General features: G+C 45.1%; 1 protein-coding gene across 1 annotated transcript; it reads right to left on the reverse strand.

Annotated features, from left to right (window-relative positions):
• Positions 1 to 2,464: 2,464 nt before the first annotated feature.
• On the reverse strand, positions 2,465 to 8,904 carry pnp5b (purine nucleoside phosphorylase 5b). The gene is made up of 6 exons (XM_076745726.1): positions 8,638 to 8,904; positions 6,276 to 6,445; positions 6,084 to 6,187; positions 4,998 to 5,173; positions 4,144 to 4,334; positions 2,465 to 3,453 (listed from the first exon to the last, which is right to left on the reverse strand). The coding sequence occupies exons 1-6, from the start codon at positions 8,646 to 8,648 to the stop codon at positions 3,236 to 3,238; spliced, it is 870 nt and encodes a 289-aa protein (XP_076601841.1). The 5' UTR covers positions 8,649 to 8,904; the 3' UTR covers positions 2,465 to 3,235.
• Between the last annotated feature and the right edge of the window lie 3,245 nt (positions 8,905 to 12,149).

The raw sequence follows: 12,149 nt of genomic DNA on the forward strand, positions 1-12,149 counted from the left end.
TTTGTGATGGTTTTTCCTCACCATGCAGAGCAGAAACACTGTAACACTGAGGCGTTGGCGAGGCTGTGGCCTTTAGATGACAGTGTTAAAACACGTCAGCAGGGATGCTGTGAGCTTCACTTCCTGTGGACACACTGTCCATTCAGTCCTGCCTGTGTTTTAAGGATGCTTTCCTCACTCGATGTGGTTCAGGACTGTACCTGCTGATCAGCGTGGCTTTGGTTTGGTGGTGAAAGGGTTACACAGGTAGTCAGAACAGGATCAACACGGCTGTGAAACAGTGTGTCCCACAGTCATGATCTTTTTTTAAGCCGTCTTTCCAGATTGTCAGCTTTTTTTGAATGGGAAGTCATCACGTCACAGTCGCTCTGTCTTTCTTTTGTGTGTTGAGCTTTGCTGCAAACATGCGCACAGTTATTTAAGGGTGTTAGAGGAAGAAGTGAATATGTGGAGGTTAATGGTTTCCTCCTATGAAGGCGGGGGATTCTCGCAGGGGCGTCGACTCAGTCTGCTCATCTTTCTTATGAAAGATTTCTGTTGAAATACAGCAGCTGTTGATGAGCTAATGAGCTGCTTCATCCTCCACCTTTGTGAAGTCTATTTGTTAACCATCATTCAAAGAATACAGCGCTTAAGATTGAATATATTATATAGTCGTGGTGCTCAATAAGTGCACTTGCACGCTCGTCAGGTGGAAAGATAGATTTTGTTTGCAGACAGTCGAACAGGTCAGTACCGTCCCAAGAAGAAAGTGAGGTCACAGCGACGTGTGAAAGAGCTTAAACGAGCACCTTCTAAAGCGGACGCCGCGTCCACAGGCTCATGTTAAACATAGTTTGCATAGTTTCACACAAACCGATCGTCCTGAACAGCCCACAGTTTGTGCTGTCAGAGAAGGTGAACGTGTTGATGGCTTGTCAGGGTGTGTGAACGGCGCACGACCTTCGCCTCGCTCCACCTTCGTGCTCTGCAGCGAATCGCATCGTCTCCTGCAGACACCTGGACGCGCTCGTTGGCCGCAGTAAATCAGACCGCTCGTAAAATTCTCATGACCTTCTACGACCATAAACTGTGTGGCTTCAGCGTCATGGAAAATGTTTTTTTTTTTTTTTGTTCTTTTTGGAGGAGGGAGAGGAAGGGGACGGTGGGTAAGAAGGTGGGAACAGGCTGAGTTTGGAGTCTCAGACTGAGTGGACAGTCAGGACAAAGGAAGGTAAACATGGCTGATAAGGTGAAGGACAAACAGACAGTAAAAATGTCAGCCGTCGTGGTGTGTTCTCTCTCACAGAGGGCAGCTGTGGGCACCAGCCACATTTATTTGTTGGCACTCTCACTCAGGGAAGCTTACACTGAACGTGCTGCTTGTGCTTAAATGGTAACATCTGCCTTCAGACATTTTTGGCCCATTTTGTCGGGTTTTATTGGTGTATTTTCACATAGATTTATGTATCTATGGATACAGTGCACATTATATGGCCAAAAGTGTGTGGACACCCTTGTCTCCTGCACCTGTTGTCTGCTGCTGTTGCTGCTGTAATGTGATATTTAGACAACAGTGTGCTGCACAGGCTGCATTGGTGTTGTTTTGGCTGTCCACATACTTTTGGCCATGTAGTGAAAATCATTGATTTGCATAAAGTGGTATCAAATTTTTGTGTCCATTTAATAGTTTTGCACTAATGTCGATCATGCAGGAAGAAATCCATCTAAGAGGAGATTCAGTAGATTAATAAGCATCATTAATAGCAACAGGAGGTTCAGCAGGTTCAGGTGTGTTCTTTGCAGAGCTGGATGAAATGCCACGATCAGCCAGCTTCATTATATTTTAACTTGACCCCCAGAAACCGACCAGTGCTCCTCTGCTGTCACATCCTTCCCCGGGTTTCACCAAATTTGCGACATGCCAGCTTTGATTTGTAACAGAAGATTTCTCCTCCTGCTAATTTCAACACATTTCACCAATCGAAATAAGTGCTGCACTTCAAGCCCAAGCAACGCTCCTGTGAAGCTGGTGCATCAGTACGACAAAACCTCAAAACATGAGGTGAATAAGAATGTAGCTGTGGCCTCTGTAAGGTCTTCATGTCAGCTTAGATTTGCTTTAATGCTGCATATTACTAAACAAATTCTAAAAACACTTAAGATTCTGGGGAAGCCTTCAGGTGTAACTGCCTGCTTCGAACAGCTGGTAACCTTTGGTTCTGTGGCGGCTCTGTGGTGCATTGTGGGAAGTGTAGGAAACCTGTAATGTGTTAAGAAGTAGATCAGGGGAAAGTTTGTACACGCGAAAGGAAATAACAGAACTGAACATGAGAGATTTAAGACTGATTGGTCATCAGACCAGAAGGTGGATTTTTCCTTTTAAGACTGACTCAAGACCACATGCGTGTGGGGGAAACACCCAGCTAACAAACTGCAAATGAGCACAGAAAAACCCGACCTCTGCACAAATGACACCACACTGTTCTCAAGTTGAGTCATTTTATTGTAAAAGTAGATCCACAGTTTGTACAGTTTTTAGTAAAGTACCTCTAAAAGCAGAGAACACAGCGATAAGACGTGAGTGGGGGACACGTGATCTAATCAACGTGCTCTGGTAACTGTCCCACGTGTCCCATGCAGGAAAAATCCCTTTCTTCAAGTCTGTCAAGCGAACACTCCATATATTATCAACGCAAATAAAACACATCTTAAATACTTTCAGTATAAATATTTTAGAACATTTTACACCATATGAATTTATTATTTCCACCTTTTAGCCATAATCCCATGAAGGCATGCATGAAGAGTTGGTCCCCACATTAAAAAACATGAATATCTCTGTTTTCTTACTGGTTGTTAAACGATATCAGGGAATGTAACAGAACTGAAACAATAAATATTTATATTTTATTAAGATAAATGTTATTAAGTTAGAAAATATGATACTGTTTCACTGAAACATTAGCTGGCTGGACACAGAACATTACTACTGCCCTGAAGCACAGTAGCATCATTTATCTGTACAATTTAAAAAAGTGGACCAGTTTGCTGGATTTTACGACGAGACTTAGAGTATCAGTCTGAGGAAACTTAAAAAAAATAGGTTTAGCTAAGAAACTAGGAGAAAAACCAGCCCGGTGGTGTGAAACTACAGCTCTGTTAGCGTTCTAACGTTTAAGAAAAATCCCCTGGCTGCGACTGAAGCAGGACAGCAGCTGACCTGGGACCAGCTAGGGTGGCGTCAGTCTGCCGGTCAGTGGGAGTTGCTGTTGTGGTCCAGCCGAGCCACCATGGTGGACACCAGCTTCTCCAGCTGCTCGGCCCTCAACCTGCCCGTCTCCAGGACCTCCTCGTGGTTGGCCTTCTTCTGGCTGTCGTAGTCCATCACCGACTGGTTGGTGATGAGCGACAGGGCGAAGCAGCGCATCCCGGCGTGGCGGGCAACGATGACCTCGTGGGCAGTGCTCATCCCTGCGGGGATGACGAAGAGGAGGTGAGAGGTCGCAGAGCTGTTACTCAAATGTTAGCCAGCGTCTCTGCTAAGATGCTGAAAAATGTCTAGACTCACATTTTTCCAAAATGTTTCTGGGTGTGTTATGACCTTACAGGCAATGTTCCAGGTGAATGAGCAGGAGCATTCATGGCAGTGCTGGGTGGAGATCATATTTCCATCAGTGTGATGAAGTGTGAATTCACTGGATTAGCCAGAAACAGGCATCTCTCCTTATCCACACTCTAACCCCCATCTTAAATACTTGTCATTATAATCAGACAAAGTGTGGGACAGTGTGAGTTTGTTGATGAATGCAGTCTTAAGGCCCTGCTGTCATTTACTAAGAGCAGCGTTTGCTGTGATGGATTATTTCTCTGATAACTTTAAGCTTTGTTAAAACTTGACGTTACTTAAAAATGACATTTTCGATGACCGGTGCTGTGACTCACTTCCTTCTTTGCGTCAGTCGACCTGACTTTGACCTTGTGTGGATGTCTTTGTGTGCGTGTGCTCTTGTACTTCAGTCTTTGCGGTGACCTGAATGTGAACCCTGATTGAGGACATTTCCATGAAGGGACGGGGTTAAAATCGGGTTCGGGTTTTGCTGTGTGTGTGTGTGTGTGTGTGTGTGTGTGTGTGTGTGTGCGGTGGAGAATCTCGACCCTCACCGACAGCGTCGGCCCCCAGCCTGTGCAGCATGTTGCACTCGGCGATGGTTTCAAAGGACGGGCCTCCCAGGACGCAGTACACTCCCTCCCGCAGGAAGTCGCTGTAGCCCAGCTCTGACGCCACGTCGAAGGCCAGCCGCCGCAGCTGGCGATCGTAGGCGTCGGACATGCAGGGGAAGCGGACGCCAAACCTGAAGGGAGGAGGACGGAGTTCAGTCAACTTTAGCTGTGCTGCTTAATACTGAAATCCACCCAAATGACTCAGATACCACTAAAGCAAGTTTCTCAGATTAGCCAAGTCGTCATGAGCAGCAGAAAGCAGGAACAACACTTCAGTGGACGTGCTGGTTTGAAGCACGGTGAGATGACGGTTGACAGCGTGCATGGGAGATCTGCGTAAACGTCGTCTGCTTGCATTGACGCTCTGACTTTACACACGGTTCTGCTCTGAAGCTAGAAGTCATGTTTAAGCGTTTGGGGGCCTCTAGCCTGCAGCTACAGAGAACAACAGGCGCTTTTGTTGACACTGACATCAGCTTATTGTCGCTCCAGGGCTAAGTGTGGCAGTTTTGTGTAGGAGGCTGGAAAAATGCACAAAGACACAGAATACATGGTGGCAGGGGAGGGGGGCCTGGTTACTGCTGAGTCATTTGAACAGTGAATGAATGAAAATGACCCGACTGCTTTGAGCTCATCGTTTTTAATATGTACATTGTGAGATCTTTGGGACAACTTAAGAAAAACATTTGCACATTTTCTCAGAATTTCAGCGAAGCGACCGTTTAATGAGCCGAAGCCTGTGAGTGCTGCGAGTGGTCCAAACACAAAAATCGTGCAGGAAATACTGGCCGTACCTGTCGTCATTTGGCCCAGCCAGCGGGTTGACCCCAGCAAACCCCGGCATGTTGATGTGGTCCTTGAGGACCATGACGTCTCCCACTTTGTAGTCCTGGTTCAGGCCTCCGGCGGCGTTGGTCAGGATCATGGTCTCCACGCCCATCAGCTTGAAGACACGCATGGGCAGCGTGATCTGGAGAGCACGAGATCATGTCAAACACTTTCGTAACACAACGATAATGTCGACCAGCCTTCGGCATTCACAGTATGACAAGCATTTGCATTCCAGCTGCACAAATGAGGCTTGAAACGAAGATTAGATGCAAGATTAAGATTAAATGCAGGCATACAGATGTGTGTTTTTTGAGGGTTTCTTCATCTGCACGTCAAGCGACTGACAGTTACCAGAGCACAGCACGTCAGTGATATTATAACACACAGACATTTCCATGTTTACTGCGCTGGATGATCTGCCTGAGGCTGCTTTCACTGACGAACAGTAAAGAGGTGGCTTCTCCTCCACGGAGGAACATGTCTCCGACCCTGCTGACGGTGACGGCGTCCAGACGCCAGCTGAGTAAATAAGAATCCTCAGCAGACGGGCTGATTCCCCTCAAACACTCACTGCTTTGGTTCTCTGCGTCCAGGTTTTCTGTGTCTGTTTGTCTCTGAGAAATCACTCCGCAGCTGCTCGTCTCCAGAAACATCATCCCACTTAAAAAGCCCTCGTTTGCCAGTTTTCATTGGAAAGGCTTTCTAGCAGCGACACGGTGCTACAGGAAACTGAGCACCGTGAAGTCTGTGAGTTATTCTGAGGGAAATGGGAAAGTTTCCGGATGTTGGCAGCTGTTGAGGAGAGTTTTTAAATCTTACTTTTCAGGGCTTCTCACGTCAGTATGACTGAAACTGTCTGAGGGTCGAGAGAAGCTTTACAATACTACAGCAGTCTTCATGGGAATGGATCACATGGAGAAACAGTGAAACAGCATTAAAAGCTAAAAAGACGCTCAGGCTGTATGAACAAGAAAGACACTCAAACGTGTATTTTCAGTATATCGACTTTCAAAGCTTTTAGTTTCCCCTCCTCTGCGGGGCACACTCACCTTCTGGATGGGGTAGCCCTCGTACAGGTGGAACCGCCCCTGCATGCAAACACACGGCTTCCCCTTTAGTGTACCAAACACCAGCTGGCCAGCGTGACCGTGCACTGCAACACACATACACACCAAGTGCGTTTAATTAAAGCCCACAAACATGCACAAACACGTAAAATAACAGCTGCAGCTCCTGCATACCTGTGCTGCGGGGGAAGTTGGGGATGTCACTGTATTTGAAGACTTGAGGGTCCTTGACCATCTCAGCCAGCCCCCCCAGACCTGAACCGCACACGATTCCCACAGTCGGCCGCACCTGTGTGTTGGACAGCAGCCAATCAGCTGTGGTCCGACACTGCTCATAGTTGTCACTGAGAGAGAAGGAAAAACAAAGATCAGTCACGTACGTAAGAAGACCTACACGGCCAAATGTATGTGGACACCCCCATCTGGAAATGAGGTCTTACTTCTTCAGGTTTGTTCATAAAGTCATTATCATCGTTAACACCAAAGCCTTGAGACCATGTGAAGCTCTTTGTAAGATGGTGTGACACAGTGGAAAGACCGAGGTGTCCTCGTTTCACCTCTCTGTTCGCTGCATTCAGGAGCATCTGATTCAACAGAAGGAATTTGGGAGGTGGGACCATCCCACACAGTCTGAACTGAAAATGAATACCTTTCCTGGCTTTGAGTATTTGTATAAACCCACAAGTACACACACACATACACACACATTATATCTTGTTGGATTACTGGATTCAAAAGATTTCAATGGCTTCATTGTGCAAACAATGCGTGGCGTTCAGGTGACGGAGCGTGAGATCTGAACACACCTGGATGATAAATACAGTCTGCAGGGATTTGCAAACACACACACACACACACAGAGTTGTGTTTCCATCATTTTTGGGGACGTTACATAGACTCACATTCATTTCAAAACCATAACCATAACAACTACTTGCCAAACCCAAACTCTAACTGGAGTCTTAACACACACACACACACACACACACACACACAAAGGGTTTTGTATTTCTGCACATGAGGACCTTGAACTCTGCCGTTGATATTGACCAACCCTTCCTGTATAACTTTATTATAGCAACCATTATGGCCTGCCCCTGTAATTAACCATGGGGGGCAGGGCAGGGTTGCTTTATTAAAACTTTATTAAACATCATGTAAAAAAAAAAAAAACCCAGACATGCTGACACAACAACACTATCGCCCAAACAAACATGTCTGCGGAGAATCGCCTGCAGACACGAGCTGTAAAGGGACACTATAAATATAATTTATGACAGCTGACAAGCACATGTGAAGCAAACTCATTAAAACGTTCAAAGAAATCCTGTGGGCTTTAAGGAATCACCATGGAGACTTCTCATCATTTCACAGACCAAACCATGAACTGATGGTGTACTGATCACGAAAAGAGGCCTAATCATTAATCGCGAGCTTTTTCCAACAAGCATCCCTTTAAAGCAGTAAGCTGCCTTTTAAAATCATATTTAAAACTTAAACTGATTCTCATAAAGACAGAAAACCAGACACAGGCGCAGTCCGAACACCTTTGAGTAACTTGATGGCTGTCCCATCACAGGTGTGAGTGCGCGTGCTGGGTGTGAGGTGGTTGGCTGGGCTTGAGTCAAACGTGTACTTCTACACAGTACTCGGGTGAATGTATCTGCTTACATCCCACCGATGCTAAAAACCAGCGCGTGTTTCTGTTTCACATCAGTCATTTCATGCAATCATCATTGTGTTTTCACGGTTTCCTGCCAGCGTGGAGCCTCCTCACCTTCTGTCAGAAACGACAAAGTACAACATGTACCGAAGCTGCCGCACGAGCTTCACCAAAATGCGGCCGGAAGAAGACCAGGGACGGGCGCGATGCCGGGCCGCTGGCACATGGGGCCAATAAAAAAAAAAGAAAAGAAAGGCCGCACAGTCAGTCACTCAGTGAGTAAACAGTCTCCGTTTGCGCTCGTGCGGAGTCACTCCGCTTCCTCCCTGAGTCACAGACGGATGTTTGCGTGAATGGGGTCAAGGCGGAACGCGTGTGCCAAGTGGGGAATTTCCCTTCCGTCAGTGCGCGAACCGGGGCCGATCCGCGTCGTGAAGGGGGCTACAGAGAAGCACGTTTCCCTCCGCGACAGCACCTGAAGCGAACACTTGTCTCTTCCGCGAGATCCGCGAGAAGAAGACTAAAATGAAGTGAGCGGCATCAGCAGCAGCGCGACATCCCGACGGGGCCGCCGCGCGCTTCCCAGCCTCTTTAATTAACGGTCTGATTAGGCTGAAGGAGTCCGTGCGCTTTTGGAGGGAGTGAGGCTCCATGTGCGCAGTGTTTCAGCCTCCGTATGTCACTTCCCATGAGAAATGAGCCATGGAAACCCGGTGATGACTTTGACTCAACACAGCCTACATCACAGCAAAATCATGGAAAATCTACAGAAACATTACGGGATATTATAAATGGAGGTATAAATGACACGAATGTGATCACATCTTCACTGGCAGACATTTGTACTTTTCTAGTAATTGTTTATTTACTCACCCGGCGTACATGATGGAGCGTGATGCAGGCAGAGTTGGCGGCTTGCTCCTCGTTAAATTGGGTCTTTTACAATTGTCCGGGTTTCCCGATGGAGGGACCGGTTTTAGGTTTACACCCCCACCCCTCTGTAGCAGCACGGCCACATTCCCGCACGTCACAGTCCGGCAGAGGCTCTGATTGGTCGAAGCGCGGACGAGCGTTTGATGTGCTCGTAGTCACAGCAACTTGTGAGGCGTTCAGGTGCTCCGCCCCCCCCCCCCCCCCCCCAAAAAAAAAAAAAAAAAAAAATCAGGTCAAGAATGCGTCTAGACGGAAATTCGGACAGAATAAACAGTTTTCTTTTTAAAGGCACGGTTTCTTTACCTAATGTAAACAAACAAACAAGATCCCGAGAGTCAAAGACAGAAACGATGGGGAATGAAAAATTTGTATGATGGTACGAGAACTGACACAAGAAACCAACTGTCTACTTCATTCATGTTATGTTTGCTGTAAAACTGTGTTTACTTCGCACAATGAAGTTTGCAAACGTTTGAGTTAAATAAAGTTGTTGTTTTTTTTTTTTTTTTTAATTATTTCATTTTAGAAACAAATTTTACTCCTAGGCCAAAGCCTTCAAAGACAAAGCCTCAAATATAAATGAGCTTTTCAGTGTCTAAATGACTTATTTGGCCATTTTTTAATTCTCAGAGTTAGAGCAGGAGACAGGAAGTTATTGTCTGTGCAATGTTTTTTTTTATTTATGTATTTCACAGCTCTTTCACTCATATGAAGACGAAATTGGCTTATATGGAAAGTGACTGGATTTAGTTCCTAAAATAGTCAAACTACACAATACTAACATACATGGTCGTTGCCTTAAATTTCTAAAATGTAACTCACACACTTCAGTATAATCAGTTTTATTGTTTGTGTGCCACTATGATGCCGTCTTAATCGGTTGTAACCATTTTTTCTTACGCAGCCTACGTGATTCTCTAAGCGTAGCAACTGTGGAATTTCCGACAGTTCGTGAAGGCAACACACCGCTTACCAACGTGGTCGTGTTGCGTTTTGGTGCTGATGCAATCACCCTGTATCAGAAAATATGGAGAACAGATGTGAATTAGAAAACTATGAATGAACATTGTTTCAAACCCCAGAATGAAATTCGACAGATAATTAACAAATTACCAGTACAGAATGATTCTCATTTCTATAGAAATAACGGATTAGGATTACAAAAAAAGGAAACATTCAACATCATCTGTCATCATCCACTGTCAAAATCTCAGGGTTAGGTTGAGACATCTGGGTCCATCAAGCCGGCAAACATCGTTTACAGGCGGTGGAGGTTTTGGTGGAAGTACATCTGATCAAGAACTGCACATCAGAACAAACTTGACGTACTTAAATTGAGCATTTCCATTTTATGCAAATTTGTCTGACAGCTTTACAGATTACAGTTTTTACACTTTCCGCCCATTGAAACCAGATTTAGTAATTTTGAATGTTTCTGATAAACCTGACACAGCAAACAGCTGATGATATAGAATTTAAGAGTTTTGGTTAAACTACCCAACTGTAAAGAAGTTAAAATGAGTTCAATCTTAAACATCTACGGCAGTAAAACGAAGAATGTCCCAGTGCCTGAGCGAGCAGCAACACTCCAAAGAAGCTAACCAAACATACCAGACATTAACCCCACCAGCACCTCCGGCTGACATGCAATTATCACACTCCACAAAACCAGAGTGCTGGATGACACCAACTGACTGTTTCACAACACAGTTATAATAAGACGCAAGATGACGGCTGAAAGTAGACTTTGAGTTTAGATTATTTGGGCAAGCTGCTGTTTAGCAAAAACAAGAATGGGTTTTGACTGATGATCCTCACTTACAGACAGGAGGGCTGAAAGGGCAAAGTTTGTCCTCAGGTGTAATGTGGTGTGATGGAGAAAAGGGCGTGGCTTCATTAAAATCAAAAGCTTTCATTCCTTTGAGAGAGCGGGAGTGCTTTGCAGTCAGGAAATGGTTTTGCTCATTAGATTTAGGACATTTCAGCCTGACGTCGGTGCAGGATTGATCCTTTTGAGATCATGAATATTTACAGCTAATGTCATGGAAATCTGAGCATTGGCTTGCAAACACAGGTCAGCCCTGACGGTGGCGCAGCCGAAACCAGGAATCAACCATGATCGAGCGCTTTAAATTCAATGGTAATGTGGGCGGTATTTATCGAGGCATGCACAGATTGATTGACGGACACACGAGCTGACGGAGCAAAGAGCAGCACAGAGAATGAGCCTGAAGGTTTTTATGTGCATACTTTGAATTAATGTCTGTATTTGTACAGACATGCACATGGGTTTGGTGTTTCTCTGTGCATGTACACTGAGAGTCTCTATGACAAAATGGAGCAACATCAAAGTATCAGCAGCGAAATACACGATCGATTAGCATTATTACTGATGCAGTGACATGTAAGCAGCATTTTCACGGTGTAATTAGTTGAGATGAGGCAAGTTTTGACTGCTTCACGTGCTGCTGGGTAATTAAATTTATAAACAGAGCACATTTTTCCCTCAGACATGTAGGGCAGCAGAAGTGGCATTAGATGGAAATATTCAAGTACATCACAAGTACTGCAAAATCCTACTGAAGTGCTGTGCTTGAATAAATGTACTTAGTTACTTTAGACAGCTGGCATGCTCTTGTATATCTGTGTGTGTGTGTGTGTGTGTGTGTGTTTGGTTGCATGTACCTGTTGTGATGGCGGCACAGAGCAGCCAGTGTTGTGCTGGCTGTTATGTAACTGCTCATTTGCATTCACACAGTCGCCGGTCCTTTATGCAGGACTGCCAACCAAAACCAGTCCCCAGTGGGAAAGAAAAAAAAGAGCAGATACAAACTTTTGTCTCTTTGCAGATTGTGTGTTTTTTTTGTTTTTTTTAAGATCACTTTGTGGTGAAAAAGATTTTGCTGTCACCTAAAACTTCCAGCTGTCCTGCTGCCACAAAGCTACTTACATAATGTATTTTTACAGTTTCTTTGCAGCCCAGCCTGCAGAACATCTGAAACAGGATCATTTTAGATGAAAGTTTTCCTGTTTGTTACTTATCGTCTGTCTCGTTGCCATGTTTTTTATTAGTTTTCCCTTTCTTTCCTGCTTCCTGTACGTTGCTCTGCTCTCTGCTGAACTAAGCTTAATATGCAAAATTGGATTTTTTGTTGCAGCAGCGTCACACAGCACACTGCAGTTCGTGCATTTAGCAGTAGGTCTGCTGCTTTGGCTCAGACTGAAATATCTCAGCAGCTGTTTGAGGGATTATAATCCAATTTGCTGCAGATGTTCGTGGTCTCCAGATGATGAATCAGAACGACTATGGTGATCCCCTGATGTTGCATTTAGTGCCTCCAGCAGGTTGAATTTTCCACTTGTTCGACACGTCAACCTCAACTGTGCCTTCAGGTAACATGCTAATGCTAAACATTAGCATGTTCCCATATACACATTGTCAGTTGTAGCAT

The sequence above is a fragment of the Chaetodon auriga genome, chromosome 12 (assembly GCF_051107435.1).
Source record: "Chaetodon auriga isolate fChaAug3 chromosome 12, fChaAug3.hap1, whole genome shotgun sequence".
Lineage (NCBI taxonomy): Eukaryota > Metazoa > Chordata > Actinopteri > Chaetodontiformes > Chaetodontidae > Chaetodon > Chaetodon auriga.

Coding starts and splice junctions, on each gene's coding strand:
- pnp5b (XM_076745726.1), bottom strand. Junction 5,174..6,083: donor AGGGCTACCCCATCCAGAAG/GTGAGTGTGCCC, acceptor CGTGCTCTCCAG/ATCACGCTGCCCATGCGTGT. Junction 3,454..4,143: donor GCTGGGGGCCGACGCTGTCG/GTGAGGGTCGAG, acceptor TCATCCCCGCAG/GGATGAGCACTGCCCACGAG.